General features: G+C 35.1%; 1 protein-coding gene across 2 annotated transcripts in view; it reads right to left on the bottom strand.

The window, feature by feature from the left end:
• Window positions 1–22,044, bottom strand: part of dph6 (diphthamine biosynthesis 6) — a 76,242-nt gene that overhangs the window by 13,341 nt on the left and 40,857 nt on the right. For both annotated transcript variants that reach the window (XM_088648344.1, XM_088648345.1), the window contains exon 13: window positions 3,105–3,350. In XM_088648344.1, the coding sequence (XP_088504470.1) occupies window positions 3,105–3,350 (246 nt within the window). The remainder of the gene's footprint in view (window positions 1–3,104; window positions 3,351–22,044) is intronic.

Below are 22,044 nucleotides of genomic sequence, written 5' to 3' on the forward strand. Positions count from 1 at the left end.
AATTTCTCAAAAAACTTAAAAAACACACAGGTATGGGGAATTGGGCACACTTTGTTTTAAGTGGAGATTTTCTTTAAACTCATACTGTTCCACTACATATGAAAATCATAAGGCCAGTCGTTCACTATGATCAGCATCCCATTGTTTTATGATAGTGATTTCATATGCATCAACTCTATCTTGCACCCAATTAACCTCCTGAGTTTTTATATTCACCTGATTAGAGAAATTATGAATGCACCACAACATAATTTGGCTCCTTGTCTAAAGTGGAAGGAAAAAAAATCAACTTATTGCACTTCCTAATAACTTGTGTTTAGATGGGAGATTGCTTCCACATGAATTATTTGATTGTACATTCCTCTTTGGTCCTCGCTGCAAGTAGTATTTTATATAATAGCAACCATAAAAGTGATAATTGGGTTTTAGTATTTGTTCTTAGATTGGGATGTCAGCTCCTTGATTGGTACTGTAAAAAAAAAAACTCTGTTCTATTCTACAACCAAATATAACATATTTTTTATTAATTTATAGCCAATAAGATAAAGTAGTAACATAACATTAAATAATTAGATAGATGGTTATTTGTATATTATTTCAGCTCTTTAGATCATTACATTAAAAAAAAACAATCTTCATACTGTTTTTGGAGGTACCCTCAAAATATAATCAGTACCAAACCAGAGAATGTAGTAAACCAGGGGGATTATTATTGTAGTAAATGGGTTTCTTTTTTCTCACTGTGGCAAATCAACAGAACAGTGCCTGTAATATATTACCAATTGATATCACTATATATAGTGTACATGACTATCAATACATTTGACAGAGGTCTCTGGTAAGACAGGTTGACCACTTTTCGTAATGGCAAGTGTTTGTGGTTTTACATAATATTGATTGTATTGAAACAAGGAATCAAGAAGAGTTTTGCTCATGCCAACATCCCCTGTCCTATAAAATGAACCCAATATGTTTTATAGTCGTATTCTAACCATACCGTTCTATATCTCTGAAGTAATGCTATGCCAGTTTACTTACAAAATAAAGAATGCACTACATAATTATTTTGGGATAAACAGTAAAGGTTGTAATCAAAGATGTCATTTACAGACGGCAGAATGTAGTGAAATAGCAGCGAAAGAACAATTCTAAAAATAGATAAAAACCTTCTATTTAGGAAATCTATATGATTTAGTTATTTTAAACATTTAAGGTATTGCATCCTATCATGATCAGAAAACAAGTTAAACACTTGTTTGCTTTAAAAGGAGTCCAGGACTATTTTAAAACATTCAGAATGTGAAAAAGAGAACTAGTGTCTAGAACTAGAACTAGTGAAAAGTAAAATATTCTCCCATTCCTCAGGAGTTCTGTTATCTGCATTTGACCTGTGTTAAATATTCTCATTACAATCACTTCAAATGAATACGAAACCTCTGTTTAATCCCAACCCCAGGGAAACTGAATACACTAGACACCAGATAAAAAAGCTAAGTGCAACTGTGTCATCTGAATTCATTGCACTGAGGAGACCTCTGTAACCAGCAGCACTCTTAAAAGTCAATCCTCGACACTTAAGATGTATAAAAAATGTGTAATGGAACCAATCTGTGAGTATGAAGGAGTACTAAAAAGCCTTTACGTTGTCAAAAAACGTTTCAATATCTTATGTAGGTAACTACAATTGCAATATATTGAACTGATAAATAAAACTAACTTTACTAAATACTTTAATAATATTATTAAATATAATATTAACATTTTCATTTAATAATGACAAGTGTGATTTGTTTTGGAAGCATTTGTGATTTTGGCTTTACTTTAACATTTCCAAATCAACTTAAATCAGCTGTTTCCATGTCATGTATACAACAGATGGCTGCAAACTCTTTTATACGTTAAGAAACTGTCTCTCTTGTAAAAAATGTTTTAACGCTTGTCTCCTTTCGTTAAAGCCCTATTAATTCAACTAACTGTTTACTGGAGTTCACCTGTGTCAAAAACTCTAAATCAACTGCAATCTAAACAAGAAACTCTCAAAAATCGAGGTGAAAACCACTGTCATACAGACCGCGACACAACTGAAGAGGGGGGACATACCCTCTTAATGCACGGATTGAAACTGCAGTAGAGCACTAGGAGACATTAATAAAAACAGCGGCATTTTCTTACCCCAGTTTAGGGCTCATCAGATTAGTACCCAAGGTACATTCTCTGTTTGGAGATTCTCTACTCAGGGCAATCATTGAGCTTCAGCTCTTATTAACAGCATGGTGTCTGACTGCAGTGGGAGAAAGGATTAGCCTATCAGAAGATTCAGCAGTGCTCTAAAAAGGGGATAATGGATTAGGAGGCTCTAAGGAAGACATCTGCTTTGGTGCTGTGCTCCATATTATCAAAGACATTGGCATTTCCCTAGTCATAAACTTTTCATGAGCTTTCATACTGTAAATATGAGAGCTCTCTTCATCTTTCTAGGAGAAGTGTACTGCCATTAGCATTTGCAGACACCCTTACAAAATCTAAATTGTAGAAGCAAAAAAATGAAAAGTAAACGCACAGATGTTGAAATAAATGGTTAAATTAATGACTCTCCCAGGTTAAAAACTTTTTTATGGCATGCTTTGATGGTGATCGGTCCTGAATTCTAGACGATAGGAGCTGTCCTGAGAGGGAAAAGCCACCCAGCTATGTTGTTGAGGCCAGTACCCTGGTTTAAGATCCTTGAATCAATTAACTGATAACTATAATAAGGCAAAATGAGTCAAATGGCTTCCTCTTGTTTGTAACCTTTCTTAATATTTAATACAACTGCCAAATATTAAGCTTACATGTAAAAACAATCACTCAGTAGACTTTTTTCCATGGAGTTAATTCAGCACCAGGCCAACTCCACCTTGGTAGAACCTGTCAGATTTCTCCCGATGGATGAAGTGCAAACAGTGGGTTCATTACTACAACTCAATCAGCGATAAAATACACAAGAAACGTGTCAGATGTTGGTGATAGAGAAATACCAGTGTTGTTACAGTGAGCTCTTGCTTGAAAATAACGAAGGACACCCTCTGAAAGAACATACATGTAAAACATAATGTCCAACATACCTCTCCAAACTGCTCTTTCAGCTTTCTTTCCCAGGCTTTCTGGACAAGTGGGATGTTCTTTTTGCTTGTGACATAGCAGTTTGCTAGGAGTACGTGATTTAGAGTCAGACCACTACTTTTTGCACTCAGCACTTTCTCCACATGGCTGAAAGATAGCATGGCTTCAGTCGGTGCTCCCCCTTGGACAAGATGCATTGTGCATGGGATAAGACCAATCTGCCCAGCACAAAATACGGCTTCACCAACCTGGAAGGATAAATCAGTAACAAAAAGAGGAAAGACATGAACATAATTTTATCATTGGCATAGTTATTTATTCGAAGATGTTGTGCCATTCATGCACTTCCATAAACAATGATATATAATATATAATAATAATAATACATATAATTGCTGGAAAGTTTTATGTGTAGTAAACCACTTCAGAAATGCAACACATTTCCACTCCAAATTATCAATAATGCAGGTACCCCTAGAACAGCACAGAGCTAACAAGGAACATTTAATAAACTTAATTTACAACAATGACATACACTTTGTCAATGATATGTATATATTAAACATCAAACATAAAGAAACTGAAACATTAAAAAAAGGAAATTAAATTTGACATTAAAAAGCAATATTAATTCCGTGTTCACCTTTTTTGTTTCTTTTCACCACATCTAATTCTCCATCAATACCAATACTAAGAAGCTTTTTCTTGCTTTCAACACCAGATCTATCACTTTCACATCTCTTTCCGCTCTAGATTTTCCGAATTGCAAAGATACTTCCAACACGAAGACAATGTGGACAAACACCATGAACGCACAGCGAGAGAGCAGACAATGGGACCTGGCAGCACCACTTGGGATGCTGGGTGGTGCCGTGAATTAGTTCAATTGTGGCACCATTTTCAAAATGGCTTACAGTCGCTCTGGATGAGTTAGGGGCTGTTTAATGTTGTGCACCTCAATTTCTGGATGACTGAAGTGCAAAACAATGTTGAATAGGGAGATGTTAAATGGGGACTTCCTATATTAATTAACTTGTAGTTCTTTCAACAACAGTAATGGATACAAACAGGATATAGTATACAAATTACATGTCGTAGGTATTCAAAGTAATGCAGGTTTTTATTAAATTGAGAACAGGTTAATTTATAGAAAGAGTACAGATAATGGGTATGCTTGGTTTAACATACAGTAATTAGTGGAGTTCTGTATTAGGACCACTGCTTTTTTTCATTTATATATATATAAATTATCTAGATTCTGGTATAGCTACAATCCATGTTTAATGATGAGAGCAAAATATGAAGATCGGCAAACACTTCTAGATTATGTGGGGAAGCAACAAAAATCAAAAACATAAGGATATATAGCCAAAATGTAGAATTTAAATTAAGGAATGATAAAATTGTACATTGCACTGGTAAAACCCCACCTAGAATATTATGAACAATTCTGATCACAAAATTAATATATTGCTGCTCTGGAATCAGTTCCGAGAAGAACAACCACATACAGTACATTCCTGGGCTTAAAGGAATGTAATATTCTATCAGCTTGAAGAATTCAACCCTTTTAGTACTGAAAACAGATTACTATGAGGGGACATAATACCATTCAGGTAATCGAAATTCATGAAAGGCATTTGACAGAGTCACCTCCATGGACTTCTGAATCAAATGTGAAATACAAACCAGACAACACAAGTTAAAAATTAAGGGAAAGTGCATTTAAAACTGAAAAAAGGGGGTACGTTTTTACAAAAAGGGTTATGGAAAGCTGGGACTAGGACCCCATAGTATTGACTATGCTATAATAGTTTAAAGAGATCCTAAGATCAATTAGCTTGTAGCAGCCAGAAACATGTCAGTTTTACAATTAAACTTGTTGTAAAACTACAACAAGTTTACACTGTAGTCTTTGGTATTATACAGAGAAGGTCTGGAACCTTTACTACAACGATTGTTATAACAATGGTAACAATGACACCATAATGTCTTAATCTTTAAGCATAATAATGTACATTATATAGATTTTCTTCTTGATGTGAGCACCAGTATCATGTACTGACCTGTTGAACGATCAGTATTCTGCCTTAACAGAATTTATTTTAGATATACATCCTCCTTTAAAAAACAAATGAGCCTCTATTTTACATCCACAACAACCACATTTAACAGTACTTATTAATTGTTCTCTGGGTATTCAATATTTTTTATTAACCATGACAATTAAAAATCAAAGCTGTAATTGTTATACTCCACATATATTCCTATTCTTTAGAAAATAATAATATTGGGATAGCTATTCAACAAATGGCAAAAATAAATGTTCAGCCTTGCATTTAGTACCTCACAGCAGCATTCAGACCATTCTGTTGGTCCAATTTTGTGAAGTTACAATTAAAATTTAAAAATAAAACTTAACCTATTTTATTCAAAACCTGAATGCCCAAATGTAAAGCTTCTACAGGTAGGATAAGTTACACTTAAAATTAGCAAAAGCTCAAGAGAAGAAAACAGAAACACTGTACGTTCACTGTACAAGTATTCAGACCCATGAATTTTATTTCTGGCTAAATGCAGATTGACATGTCCCAATCCATGGTTCAATTTGTTCTGGCATGACGGTAGGCAGAGAGTGACCCACCTCTCCATGCAAAAGCTAGAAGAGGTACCACTGGGCACAAATGGACCGATTCAGAGATGGATATGTGATGATATGAGCTACAATACAGCATGGATGGAGAGTTAACAGTATTGTATATTAATGGTTCTTTGACTGTGCAACACTATAGAAATGATGTTCTCCATCCACATACCACACCTTACTTTGCTTGAATTTAAACCCCCACATTTACTGTATGCATGATAAAGCAAGGCCACATCACCTTATACATTTGTCAGGCTTTCCTGGCTCGGTAAAACGTGCACATGATGGACTGGCCATCATATTCGTCTGATATGAACCCATTAACCACCGTTGGAATTCACTGAATAAGCATGTGATCCACATGCGCACTCGCTGGGGTTTGTGCAGCACTTCTGGCAGAGTGGAATCTAAATGAACACTTTTGGAACATCAATTCTACATCAGGTACAATACCAGCTTTGCCAGCAGCGTATGTAATTGATAAACTATATATAAATAATAGATTTGAACAGCAGCCCATTTTTATGCCATTTTCTTTCTTTTCTAATATATAAATGAGTCTGTATTTTGGTCTGGTTTAGTAAATTTGAGACTAATTTGTTGCATCTTAATGCCTCTCAGTATGCACTTTCTAGGTAAAGCAGCTCAATTTAGTATCACAGAAATATTGTGTACAGACTGCCATGTAACACTTAACTAAAGTATTAATTACTGCACTATCTTTGCATCTAGCACTATTAATTAACAAGTTGTCTAGCTGTTCTATTATCACCTGCTCTGCTAGGTTTCATGGCTATCCTCTATTAAAAGAAGGGAAAACAGCAAAAGATGTGTGCTTAATTAGCAAAATTACAATTGCTTCAGAGAGGGGGGATAAACATGTGTTAAAGTAAGTTTGAAACTCAATCATTTTAACTAGAAATCCATCTTATTAATGCAGCTGGAAACCCGAGTGATCCATGGCATTTCAAAGGTCAGGATTCACAAAAGATCCAATGACCCCTGAACGGAAAATCAAATACTTGTCTACATGTTGCAGTCAATGTAAACAAGTGAAAATGACAACGTGCTAATTGGCAGCTTCTGACAAGACCTATTGGATCAGTGACCTTAATATGGACCGCCATGGCTGAAATCAGTTGACACATCACACAAAATTAGGCCCTTATCTTATTATCAAAGATTGGGTATCATCTTTTCTAACTGGATTACAGAGTGGAGGCTGTGAATTCGTCATTAATGCAAGTTAATCCCCTTGCTCCTTGTGCTCATTTTGCTACCTAATGATGGTAAGATCATGTGCTTAAAACTTGACACTTGTTTTCCACGTGTTGAAAAAAAACATGCATACAGATAAATAAGACATACAGCATACATCAGCAGAGACAAAAGATTTTTATTTGTAAAATGTATTTTTAAGCTACATTTGCTTATTGAACTAGACTGATCAATCTAACAAAAAAAAACACACTAAATATTTCAAAATAATTCAAAATTGACATGCTGAATAGCAATAAGAACTACAGTGCTCCATTCCTAGAACTAGGGCATTGACATGGTTTATAGTCTTTTGGCTATAGCAGTATACCCACTGTGGTCTCTAGGTACCTGCCAATTGCCATCTCATTGGAGAGTCATCTGCTTTATTTATTTAGTTGTACAAATCAATATCTACTATTGCTTTCATCAGGCTGAAGGATCAGCCTGAAAGTCATTGCACAGATACACTAAGAGTGTTATTAATTACACTCTACCATTTCCCAAGATCAAAAACAATATCATATTCACATGCAGCTTGAAGACTACTAATTTCTGGGTATTTTTCTTCTGCTGGTGTATAACAAAGGTAATTTAATACCTCGGTGCACTGAGAATTTCTCCATGAAAATACAATTTGCACAGCTAAAGAAAACCCCATCTTTTTCATATTCACATCTAAATAAACTCTCACTACATTTTCACAGATGAAGTGGGGGTGGTGCACCCTCTAGTCAATGTGATAACTCAAGTGTACTTCACTCCTGAATTGTTAATGTTTATTTGGAAAGAACTGAATATCATCTCATTCTTTGACACCATTCCATAATATATTAAAGGATCCATGTATGGATATTGTTTGCTATTGCAGTTATTCATCAACTTACATGCACATTTCAAATCAAGATTAACAAGCATTTCAAATTTCTGAGATATTTCCAAAGAAAAGTTTACCATAGTAAAAGATGTAAATGAAATAAAACAGCACTTAAACTGAACTCTTATGATGTAAATCTAAAGAAGTAAATAGGAACTGAAAGTTGTCATACCTTTCACAGAAACGTGTGAAAAACTACATACAAATTTAGAAAAAGCAGCACTATGTCTTAAACAATTAAAACAAAACGCTTTTTTCCCAATCAGAAATACAACTTTGGCCAAGACAAGGATTGTTTTCCTTTAAAAAATGGTTCCTAAAACTCATATTTAAAAATAACTGCACAACACAACGCTTAGCTAGAGGGAGGAAATGGTCACATCTATTTCCATAATCTTACGGGTTTCCCATGATTCTGCGCTTCTGGGTTCAGTTGTCAACTTTGATGAATCTTCAGCAGCAGCCTCAGCAACTCCAAATTACTGGGACAGCACACGAGCTATAGGAACTCATAGCTTTGAACTGGCCGGATCAATCACAAGATCATTTACCTGCAAGGATTATTTGGTGAAGCACAAGTGATGCATCAACACATGATATCTGAAGGCTGAGGCAGCAAAACGTCAACAACAAATTGTCATTGGCATTCCATTTATGAACCATCAAACAGCATCAGATCTTTTCTGTGCAAAACCAGATCAGGGCGGACGGCAGTGGAGTATTTCCTAACAAGCTAACCATCAAAAGAATTGACGATTTTAAATAAAAAAGGCTATCATTTGTTGATTTGAATATCAAAAGAGGCCGCTGTGAGCCCCCAGACTGCAAAACCTCCCAAAGCTACACCAGACAGGTGTTTAATAATCTATTATTAAGGTTCTATTTTAGGTTGCTCTTAGTAAGGGGAAAATAGCTTTCACTGTGAACCTGCAAAGGGGGCTTCTGCAAAGAAAGTGAATGCTATTAACATAAAATTAACAGTTCAAAAGAATGAGTTCACACACCAATCAAACTCGTTAATTGACTGTCAATGGCCTGTCCCTGAATATACAACATGACTACATTATTCATTTCAAATGTTGACAGGAAGACAGTTGAATTTGCATTGGCTTCATAAACTGATCAACAATCACAATGCAACATACATTTTTAATGGAGCTGTGGAGGTCTTCAATATTCATAGGGTCAAATAATCACATAATACATTTAATTTTATACAGCTCAAATTTTTCATAACAGTATCTTTAAATAGAAACGTACAACTAAAAATATATATACAGTAAATTATGGTTCTTAAATGCATCATCTCTTAAATCAGATGTCTAATATATAAAAGTTATACTTTCTGTATCTTAGTAACACTGAATGCAAAGAACCTTTAGATTCACAAAATGGCTACCCACAAAATGAAAAACAAGTTAAAGGAATTCCTTCATTGCACTGTATAAAAGTTTACATTTTAGGAAAGGCTTCTGGTCCTGCACAAACGTGAATAAAGTGACCACTTAATAATAATGACCATTAACAATAGCCTGTATTTGTGTAGTACTTTTCACCCTAAAGAATCCCCAATCAGCTGCACACATTGGAGGGGGCTCACTGCATCTCTGCAGTGTAGCAGCCACCTAGGCAGCAGTTCAGCCATTATGTGTCCGTGGCCTCACCGTGAGTGAGGCACTGCACGTTGAGTGAAGGCGAGAATTTCGGGAGGCCAGATCGTGCAAGCCCAGACTGGAATTTAGACAGGGCACCAGGGTTAACACTCTGTGCTACGACATGGAGCCTTTAATGATCAAGTAGTCAGGATCGTGGTTTAACAAACTAAACCATATTGTACAGGACTTTCCAGAGAAGTATTACAGAATTACAGAGAGAAGTCTTGGCATTAGAAATAGTGCTATTTCCTGTTAAAAAATTCACTACTCTTTTTATTATTAAAATTATGTGTCAAATGCCTGGCAATAGACTGGCGTCCCATCCAGGGTGTACCCTGCCTTGCAGCCTGTTGCTTGCTGGGATAGGCTCAGGCTCCCCCTCGACCCTGCATTGGAAGAAGCAGTTAGCAAATGGATCGATGGATGGATGGATGATGTGTCCAAAGGTCAGACAGCCTTGAGGACATAAGTATTGCTTCCTCAAAGACCCAGTCTTCAATCCCTGCAATGACACACATTTCCCACATTTCCCCTACTAGTAGGATTAGGGAAATTAGCCTGTTGATACTGTATATTTTTCAAGATTGCAGGGCTCTTAGTAATGCCTTCTTAACTGCACATGGTGTTCTAGTTATGAACACCATACACCTTTAAGTTATGTTGCAATGATACATCCAGAACACCTTTATAATGATACCATATTGTGAGTTCCAGAGACTGCAACATTCATGACTCTTGTATATCTATATACAAACCACACATAGTTATTATTATCAGCAGTAACACCAGACATTTAGTTATCCCAACGTATTTTGTCTCACAAGTTTCTCTGTCAAGTTTCATGTCACCCCTGAACCCACGAATGAGTGACCATCAAACATCTCCTCTATCTTTCCACTGGTTATGAGTTACTTTTCCATGATCTGTTCTGTGTAAGAACTGAATGATTATAGTCTATTCAGACAAGAGTATATGTGGAATGAACAGGATTTAAGGGTCAATTTTTCTCCAGTGTGGTCAAAAGGTATAGGGATCAGTTTCTCATTTCTCACTAGAGAAGAAAACTGGTTTTCTTTTAACCCTCAAAGACTATCAGGAAACAGAAACAAAACATTATGGTTACAAAATAAGAAAAATAAAAAAATCACTTTAAATATGAGCAGTAATTATGAGTTCAGTCTCAGAAATTCTGACATGTACTACTCAAAACTGCACAAGTTCACCTATTACTATTATTAATAGTAGCCAAAATTCTAGAAATGATTTAAATTACTTCTATCAATGTTTCAGCAATATGGCTATTATTATTATTATTATTAATTATTATTATTATTATTATAGTTCTTGCTATATTGACAAACCTGAACTTGTTGTAATGCCTCAGTCCAAAGGCAGGGGGTGTTATTGTATCATCATGTTGTTAACAGTACAAGACTGAAATATGTCAATATCCTTCAATAAAAGTGAGAACTCCTGAATTTGGAAAAAAAATGTAACTTATTAATATACTTATGCAATTAGGTCTTTGTGACAAATGCAGCAAATTCATGGTGAGTCAAACGGATATTAATTTTTCAACTGAAAACCAAGAAATCAAAACTTAAGCTATATATAAACTATATATTAGAAACTTATGAGACGTATCATACATGAAATGCAGATCTGTATGAAATTTAAAGTATATATAAATATTTTAATTGCCGACTGTGATTTGTCATGTCTGTGTTCTGTTTACATCCTGAACAAGTACTGAGTATTCAGCAATGGTGTATGCAAAGCAGATCATGTCTGTAATAGGAAATTATATACGATGGGTACATGTTGTGAAGTGCCCCTTGGACACCCAATGGCACTTACTTTACAAATTTAAATGTTAAGATATTCTCGCAAAAAAAAACACTTGCATAATTCGTAAAGTACTTTTAACTGATGCTGGTTTTCTACAGAAATTGTCTGTATTTTTTTGTTTTCTTTTTTTTAATGTTTGTGCTCTACTTAGAGCCTAACCCGCGAATGCTCAACTGTCACAAAGGATCAGTGTTACTTAAACAGCTAGATTATTCGCATGTTTGAGATGTGCAAAGAAAGGCAAATAAAGAAGACGTTTTTACACGTCATCTTGAAGTATAACTGTATATTGCAACGAGAAGAAAATATACCTATAAGAGGATATAATTTTTATGGGCAAACCAAATTTCTAAATACGAAATAGAGGCATCATTATCAGCTGGCCCATAAATAGAACGTGGTCATTTCATGACACGGGACCTTTTCTTCTTGCTACGCTACTGTAAATAACCGTATTCCCTGCCTGTCTAAACTCTACATGCCCATTTCAAGAAATGCCGCAGTGGATAAGTAACACTGTCACGTCCGTTTTGTCAACTATATGCTGATTATCCTTTTCTATCTGCTGTTTGTGAACATAATCAAGGTCAGGAGCAATCGCTCAGAAGACACCTCCTGATGCTCTGCAGCCTAAAAAAATATTTTATTAAACAGGACATTCAGTTCATTGCTATGACCAATAAAACTGAGGCATCTTTGGTTATTCTGTGATGCCCTGGTAATTACAAATGGCAAAAATTACAATCAACACATTTCAAAGTTATTGAATTACATTAATAAAGGTCAACGAGAACGTAAAAAAGTCTTGGAATATTAGAGCAAATGTACAATTTCGAGATTGCGCGGCAATGATGGAGAAGCACGGTTTTCTTTTGTGTTAGGGCAAATGCCCACTGCCTTCAACTTTCCCGACCTCAGATTTTTTGACAAATTGGTTGTGAGGCGTTTACGACTGATGCACATATCGCAAAAATCATTTCTGCCAAGCTTCCTCTATGACCTGCCCGTGGGACATGACATGCTCCTAGACGCATCGCTCTATCAAACCAAATCTTTCCAGGACAATGCAAATTATGACAAATTCCATCATCCCGCATTATGCGCTTCATGCTAATCTCCCTAATTCGAGAGAATCGGGAGGGCTCGCTGTTCTGCTGAAGGGCATGTTGTCTGATTGAATGATGGTGAAACTGTACCCTCAACCCCCTTTGCATTCCAAACCCAGCTGTGCCACCTCCTCCTTTCGAGTTCAAGGTACCATTTTTACCTTCCACTACTGGAGTGCAGCTAAGGTAAACCTTCGCAGACGGGTCCTTTCCACCTGTATATACTTCTGCTTTCAAACGCCTACGCAAACCTCTCGTATGCATGTTTTTATCTCAGTACTATGGGTGCTGCGCTGTGTAGGAGAATTTGCAATGAGTGATGTACGCTTCGTCTTCGCGATGCCTTCCACTGGCCTGTCAGGCTGTCACATTGGGCATGCAGCTCTCCGAGAAGAAAGCCTTCTCCTGCGTCGCTTTATGAAGCAATCACTTAGCTGATAGGACTCTGGCAATTTTGAGACTCGGGCACTTTGACATTACAAGGTTACATGACGCTGCCTGCTTGAAGCGAGTGGACAACCTGCAGAAGAAATAAATTCTCCTGGAGAATAAGACAGAATTCCTGATAGTTCTTCATAGTCTCAGAAGGTGGCACTGTTACTTCATGGAAAAACATCCAAACCCAAAGACAGCAGGTCCTATCTTCATGCTGCAGTAAATACACATTTATCTTTTTAACAAACACCTTAAAGCTTCTTCAGGTATGTTTTTTGTCAGAAATTAATGCTGCATCCATTGATAAAACCTCGGCAGAGCAGCAAAAGGAGATTAAATAATATGAGAAATGCTTCATATAATTTTATTCTCGTACAAACCATTTTATTCCTTGTCTAATTTACCTGGTGCATTCTTTCAATAGCCACAAAAAGCATAAATAAAAAGTTATTTCAAGCGATTGTTTCAAACTTTCCCCTAATTACTGCACAAATGCACAATCAAGGCAACTAACAGTTAAGAGTTTTCCACTTCTTTCAAATTTATTATCAAACAATTTGTTCTTGATGTGCTGTTGAACAAATGTCTATGCTCTGATCATGAAGGGGAGTATTATTAGCATGAAATATACAGAATATTCAGCAAGACTACTTCAACTGTGGAACGCTTAATCCTTGCTAGCAACATATATGTATAACCCACTCCCTGCTTTATATTTTACTGCTTTGCTTCAACTACTAGATTATAGTACTGTAATAATAAATATGCTTAGTTCTGATTTGGTTATTGCATTATGTATTGTTGTAGTCTAGTATTATTATATTAATGGATTTGAATGCAGGTTCTATGGATTGAGGTGACAGCATTCTATTATTTATATTATTTCAATTTGCAGCTTCCACCAAAGCACAGTGAAGAGATTTTAAAATACAAGTTTTCAAACAAAGTATATTAAAGGATCTTACAACCCTAACATTTTTTTTCAGTATTTAGTAGCTATTATTGTGGTAACTAAATTAAACATTTATTAAATGTGTCAGTACGACATCCTCAGCGGAGCCGAGCTAGTACTTTTAGACAAAGATCCACACAAAACAGTCATTGCATTTTTTAAAACAGTTCATCTTTAGAAAAAGCCCAAACCGTACGGTATATAAAAAACATCTAGACCATATGCCTGCTTAAATGGGAATGTTTTCATTATTCATTTATAATACAGTTCTACATCTGTAAAAGTGCTAAAATGACAACTCGTTATGAAAAATGGATGACCTAGGTTAAAAATTACAGCACAAACGAATCTTTCTATGAGAAATTAATGACAAATGTGTAACCTTTGAGTAAATGGAACATAAATGTTAACCCTTCAATAAGGCTCCAGATGCAAAACTTGCTCTGAATATAAAATCAAAGCCTCCTGAAAGCAAATTTTAAAAATTACAGAGCAAAGAACATAGAATTATGACTATTACCAAATTAGATATGTTTTATTAGTATGATATTGCTCTCTGTGAGACAAGTCTATATTTATATTACTGTTTGAATATGAATTTATATGAACCTTTTCTATTTTTTATATATATATAATTTATTTTTCTAATACTGTTTATATAAACAATTGAAAATTAAAATTGCAATGGGAAAAAACTGAACTTTTTACTTGCCAGAATCATTCTCTGATGCACTCTTAATTATTACAGGGCTCAGACAGTTAATTTATAAAGCAAGGTTTTCAATTTCTTCCATGTTTTTTCTGTTAATCTTATCAACACTTAGCCATAGTCAGTCTGTCTTAACTCTTTCAAAAAAGATGTTAAAATATTTTTGCCCAACATTTTGCTTTTCTCCTGCCCTATGTGTTTGCCTACACTGTATTCATTGCCTGCAGTGCTGTCTGCCTCCTGCTTCTGTCCATTCTTCGCTTGTCAGTACTGCTCTCTGCTCTCAACAGCAACAAATTAACATTAAACCCCCAAATCCAGGTTAGTTATCACAGTGGCAGAAAGGTATGTGTGTCCCTCCTCTGGCAAAAAGATCTCACAACAAAAAGGGAAATTTTACACTAACATATTGCTCCAGTGCTTAAACGTATAACATTGAGAGTTTGCTATGTCTTCCATATTCATTTATGAATACATTAGCATGTATAGTGCAAAGTTTAAAACCCATAACTTTTAATATTTATATAATATGCATATGTATATAATATGCAATATGTACTGTATGTTTGCAATTTATTTTTAGAGATTTATGCTGTATCAACGTTTTCTTTAATTGTTGCTTTGGGAACAATATCTTTCATTTATGTCTTCTGGCAAGCAATTACAACACAAAGGTTTTAAAACTTCACTTTGGCAGAACCAGATTACACCGCTTCACCATCACAGAGCCATCACAACTGACAAAGTAAAGAATAAACATGCTTGCTAACATTAGATATCACACAAAAAGAATCCGCTTTAATAGAAATTAAAGGCCACAAATTAATCTGTCATAGCTTGTTCATACATTTTGACTGTTACATTATGCATGTTTAATTTTTTTCAGATGCGCAGTTCAGTCTAATCCGATGGGTGAAAAGAGCCAATTTAAAAAGGACAAGACGAACTCAAGTCATAATGTGCCATGTTGAATCCAGAAACCACATATTGAGAGATCCAGATAACACTACACAGTTCTTCTGGGTAATGTCCAAAAATGAACTTCTCCTTTTCGCCCAGCCAACAAAGGTGGCATCTCTCAAGTGTCTTCGGCAAAAGGGAAGCAATGGGTTTTTCATTCAGAAAAAGGCATCCCACTTTGAAGGTAGGCAACCTCTTACACCCTGAGGTGTAAGGTGAGTACTCCAGCTTTGGTCAAGGAAGGCACAAGGGGGCAATCCCCTTCCTTCCTGTGGCTTGTTGACATGTAGCAGGGCAGGCAAGCACCAATAATACATGAAGAGCTGTTCAGAGGCAATTAGGATCAGTTGTCAAGGCTGGGCCATTAATGAAGGAACATGTCAGAGTAGCTAGAGAATGCAGCGGCTGAGGGCAGAAAGGCGATTTAGTGTGACAGATCGAGTCCTTCCAATGTCCTCAGCAGTACATGCTAATACCAGCCCTAACAATGTTGTGTGGCAGTGTATAATGCGGCTAACATGGGCTTTGATTCAACAAAATGACTGCTGCCACTGCTGCTCTATTTAGCTCCAAATGCGAAGATGCAGAGCAAATCATTTTTCGTCTGGCCGTGCAGTTCGCCGCCCCATGGAAACGTCCTGATCGCAGCCGGCTTTTACAGTAGTGTCTGTGCTTCCCGTTCACGTAGATTAATATTTCAAGCACCGTCACTAAAACAACACTTAAAATCAGGGGCACAAAAACAAATTCTGGAAGTTCAGGTAACTACTTCTTAGAAAAAAAGGTAGATAACTTTTTGTAAAAAATTTATATATATTTCTTTTTAAATTGCATATCTACTACATTTAATAGTAGATATACGTAAAAATGCTGATAATTGTACTTATCCTACAAACATCTTTACTGAAAAGCTGAGTTTAACGTGTGAATTAATTTTAATTAATTTAATTTGTTAATTTAATGCAGCATATAAGGATTGGTAGGTTTAAGAGCTGGTGAGGCGACAGTCGAAGAGCTTTGGGTTTGAATGGTATGTAATATTAATTCTGTCAGGTTCACACCTGCAAAAAAACAAATAAAAAATTACAAAAATCACCTCACACATTATGAATAAAAGCCTCGATAATGCTTTAAAGCAGCAGGTCCCACATGATGAGAAGGAATGCAGGTAGGGTCAGGCCAGGTACTAAATACCTCTGAGGATCCCTTACTGGACACCAGCACAAAAGAGCTATCTGTGTGGCATCTTTCATTTCAGTAAAATGAAATTCTGTGACCCTTTAGTTTCTTGAAGAAATCTGAACACGCATGGGAGAAAAAAAATACATAACAAATGCTCGGCATTGCTCTTTTTATGGTATTGTAATCCATAAATGCAAAGGACCTTGCACTTCATCCAGCAATACAAAATTATTCCACTGGAACATATTTTAAGTCCTCTGGTTTTAAAGTATGTAGAGATGATTGTGTTTAGTTCAAAATGATGCTTCATTTTTCTTCTGCTCAATTACCAAGGGGTTTTTTTTCTATTACCAAAAATTATCATGTGTTCTTTTATTACTGCCGATAACATCCCTTCATTGTTTCGGCTCACAAGCTGTGTGGAGACACTACCCACTGTTCTTGCCTCCAGCACTTCATATTATTGGTGTATTATTTCATGCATGCCCCACTCTTTTATCAATTGCTTTTGAAGTAATGTTAATAGACTAGAAAATTGAGACATTTATGAAGTATAGGCAGTGTTTATGAAAAAATCCATAAAATATGACAATCGAGACAAGATGAAAGCGGTATTTTAATAGATTATGGCAAAGAGAGACAGTCAGAAACTGACAACTGATTCCTCAGAGATCAGTAATTTTTATGGGATTAATTTTGTTGTATTAAAAATGAAGTTAAACATCCTAATTAATCTATACACATTGCACCCCCTGAATACAACCTCATAGACCTCCTCAAGCTTTAGATGCCTTGGTTTTTTGGGCTAATTATTTCCCTCTGATAATTGAGGTGGATGTTTCCAGTGGAGGTTTCAGCTAAATAATTCTCTAAAAATTAACTATACACGCAGCTTTCATGGTAGTGATGTATTCTGCTAGAGTATAATATATCATCAATTAAACCGCCGTTTTCCTAATGGCATGATTTTGTTTTATTTTTGTATGAAAACTCCTATTAATCAAAAACAATTCCCCAGAAGCCTTTATCTCTGCCTTAAACCTTGTGAATTCACAAAGGAGGCCTACTTTCCTCAGCTAATGATGCTCCCTACAGGAGATACAATTTTACAGCTTGCAAATCCTGTTTTTCTGCATGAATTTAATCTTTTATTAGAGCATATGTGGGAAATGTATTGGCTAAGCTGTTTAACCTGATCCCTGAACCAGTGAAAAGTCAGTGAAAAGGTCAATAACAGTCCATCTAGTTTTTTTTTTAATATAGTTAACCCAAATTAAAAAAAAACAGATTATTCAAATTTCATTGAAGCAACAGACTGCTTTAGATCTGATGCTAATTGCAAATGTCAGATCCACTTTTCTCCAGAGTAAAGTCCACTTTGACAATTTTCAAAATCCAGTGCAAATTCAATAGCGAACTGGCTGAGGATTCCTTGACAATAGAGCTTGTCACTGTCAATTACATGAGTAAACAGGAACCGAGCCTCCCACCACTACCACCTTAAGCAACTTGATCAAGAAATACAATTTACAAAATTGGATCTGCAGGCAGCATTGGAATGTGTATTATGATCCTTGAAAGGATTGAACAGATTCAACATTACCAATGTGATTTAGCACAACAGTCAAAATTTCAAACCCAGGCTTTGTGATTATGATGGTGCATGAGTGTGGGAAACATATTCACCAGGGATTTCTTTACAAGAATGGTTAGTGATAAAATCTACAATTCTTTAGCACCTGATGTATCAACCCCTTTTAATGTGGGAACCAAATTCCTTTGGCATGGTGTTTGATGTTTGAATAACATATTAAAATTCCCCAAATAAAAAAAAAAATCAAACAATAAGAAAACCTGTATTTCTTCGGTGACAGGATAGTTCCCTTCAACTGTTTATGAAGTCCTTGCAATGCTGGTAATGTTGTAGAAATATTTATAAGAGATATTGTCTTAGATTTCTACACACATTATCTTTAGAAAGTACTCATTTTCCCAGTAACAGTAGATGATCACAGAATAACCTACAGGAATTTTCAACATATGTCCATGCAAACTTTCATTTTCCATATTTTTACAATTTTTCAATTTCATAGAATCTTAAAATATTTAGTTTATGCATAAGATGCAAATTAAAGGCAAAGATTAGCTACTGCATTTTTAAATGGTGGATTAAGATTCAGGACTTCACATTCCAAATTACAAACTGATTATAAAACCAATGACTTTTCACTAAAACAGGTTTTTAAATGCCACAATTGTAGCCATTTTCCATGAACTCAAATACAGTACCTAGCCTTTAGATATATGTGAGCAGACATTTTGGTAATATTTTTTTAGAAACACTGTAGCCTGTGTTGGATATGAATTTTCTAGCAGCAGGTCATCAGGCCCTGTTCACTGTTATGAGTGGAACCTCATAAACCAACTGTCTTTCTTAACAGGAAATATACATTAAAAAAAAAGACAGCAAAAATAAATTCTTGTTAAAGCTTGGGCTGAAAGTACAAAAAAGGTCACTGGTTTAACTAGGAAGGACACAACAAATAAAGGGGTCTGTTGTGATGACTACTACACATTTTTCCTACTTCAATCTATTACTTTTAACACTGTCACTGCAGGATTTTCAGAAATGAAAACTTTTAGACATTATAAACTCACAGACATATAACATTTCCTAAATATTTTAATACCCATTCAACACAGAATTGAAACAGAATCGAGCAAGGCAACTTTGAATTTTTGGAATTTTTAAAATATTGAATATTGGCTATTTGAATATTTCAATTTATGACTGAGCAAATACTTCAAACAGTTTTGGAATACAGTATACTGATCCAAGCAGTTAACTTTATTTATATTTCTTTTATTGATACACTCCACTTAGACACATACGAAAACGTTTGACAATATTAAACTCTGAGCAGCACTGTTACACATGCAAGCTTTTCATTGGAAATTAAGCACTTAATAAACCTGTATGTTTACCATATTTGCCAAACTCACAATCTTTAGATTCCAAAAACTGTTACAGCACTGGAAGGAAGTGAGTCCTGACATATCCTCATAGCAAACAGCTGTTACATAATTTATCTTTGATTTTTCTTGTTTGCTTTTATTGGGTATGGCTGAAGAAAAAAAAAACGTTTTTGAACAGAGGAAATGATTTCTGATAACTCAGATATATATTATCTAACCTTAATACATTTGTTTGAAATTTCCTCAGGTTAGAAAAATTACAGAATGTGAGGAGCTTTTCAATTAGGACGACTGCTTCACACTATTGTCCTACCAAATATCACAGACTTAAACAGAAAGACATACAATCATTTTTCATCGCTAAGATTTAAAAACACTATTGGACTTAGGACTCTTAGATTATGACAAATTTTAAAAGTATGTATTTTAAAATTAAAATATTTTGGAAAATGCTAACATACACCCACCAGTTGATTTCGCTGGCCTATAATGCATTTGAACCCTTCAGCAACTGAACTGTAAAGGTTAACTAATTCTAAAAAATCACAGCAGATAATATTCTGTCATTGGGCCAAATAACATGACCGATAACTCAACAGTTTTAAAGCAATTACAAAAAGGTTAAACAGACAGTAACAACTAAAAGGTCTGGCATCCTTTGAGACATGTTCTCAAATACTGCTTAAGCTTAAAAATCAAGCTGGATTTCAAAGTTTTAAATACAAAATAAAATTCCAGCTTTCATTGCTGATGAAATCTGGACACTGTGTTACTAAACAGAGCTTCAGCTTCCAGATTACAAGAGGGAGGTTTGTTTTTTAATCTTCTACAGTACCACCAGAGGAAAAACTACTTCTTTAATGATTATTTTTATTATGTTTTTTGAGACAAAAACTCAAAGAGGTTTAATATTCTGATTTCATTCACACACAGCACAAGGGTCAATAATAGTTTTCTTATGTTTTTCCTATAATAAATACAATTTCTTCCAAATCTAAAATGAGCTTTTGCAGATGAAAACCTTGAAGTGGCATTACAGCTGCTGCACATTAAAACTAAAAAGCACAATCTCATTAAGAACATGTCAGGGGAATTGACACATTTGCAGCTTCGCAGCAGGAGGCTAATTGTTTCATATGTAAAACTGCACTTACATTAAGAAGTTGTTAACATAAATAAAATTTAAATTTAACTCATGGACTGCTGAAACATGATGTAATCAAACACAATAAGAACTATGAATTCCTAGTTATTCATTAAAAAACATCTCTCCATTAGACATAAAGTGATTCAATGATTTGCAATAAAATGTTTTTTCAACAAAGAGTGGATGCCATGCAGCCCATATTGCTTACATTTCCAGCAATTAAACAAATAGTGCTTTATGCAGTAATAAATAGTATCTAACAAAAAAAACACTTTCTCTTAAATTAGCACACATTGGTGCTAAAACAGTTTTTCTTACCCTTGAAGAAATGTTTCTTCAAAAATGAAGCATTTCTAAGATGACCTTTCTAGAAATAAGAAAAAGTTATCAAACAAACTGACATTGTGCCAAGAGCTCAAAAACAAATCCTAAGGATTCTCAAAAACAGGTCAAATAAAGTAACTGTAATTAAAAACAGTTCTCAATACATATGTGGATTTTTATAAACTTCATAACCAGGGCTAACTATATAGGATGCTTGGATGCTTGAGTAATCCATTATTTAAAAAAAAATCAGTTCACCCACAAATCTCCAATTAAGAAACATTTCACTTTTATATTCATAAAGTTTACATGGCTTTAATAAGCTGACAAACATTTTAAGCAGTGCAACATATGAATGATAATAACCTTATACCTCAGAATAGGTAGATTATAAAATTGCAGTTGCAATCTAATGAGCATTTTAGAGTTCTTAAACTTTGCAGCAAACCCAGGAGAAAAAGATAAGGATGACACCTGAACTGATGACGGTACCTTGTCTAGTTTAATAATCCTCTCTATTAAATAGCTCTAAAACTGCATACAAAGATATATTTTTACTTTTCTGAGTGTTACGTAACTTTGTTTTCATTAGAAATAGAGATTAAAAAGAAATCTTTCATACAGAAAATGTCTGGGGGTTTTACCCACAAAACTACTGATGAGTGTATAAAAGGTAAATGCAGAAACCACTTTCTGAAAAATACCATAACCGCATGTAGTAAAATGCGAAAGCAAAGTACAATGCAAAAGACATGACACCATCTTTTAGCATAGCATCTTCCATCGGGCTATTTACACCCTCCATTCCTCACCATACACGCTTGAGGCCACACCCTTGTGAGGTTAATACAGAAAATAATGCAAAAC

This window comes from Lepisosteus platostomus, chromosome 10, assembly GCF_059453375.1.
Source record: "Lepisosteus platostomus isolate fLepPlt1 chromosome 10, fLepPlt1.hap1, whole genome shotgun sequence".
Taxonomy (NCBI): Eukaryota; Metazoa; Chordata; class Actinopteri; order Semionotiformes; family Lepisosteidae; genus Lepisosteus; species Lepisosteus platostomus.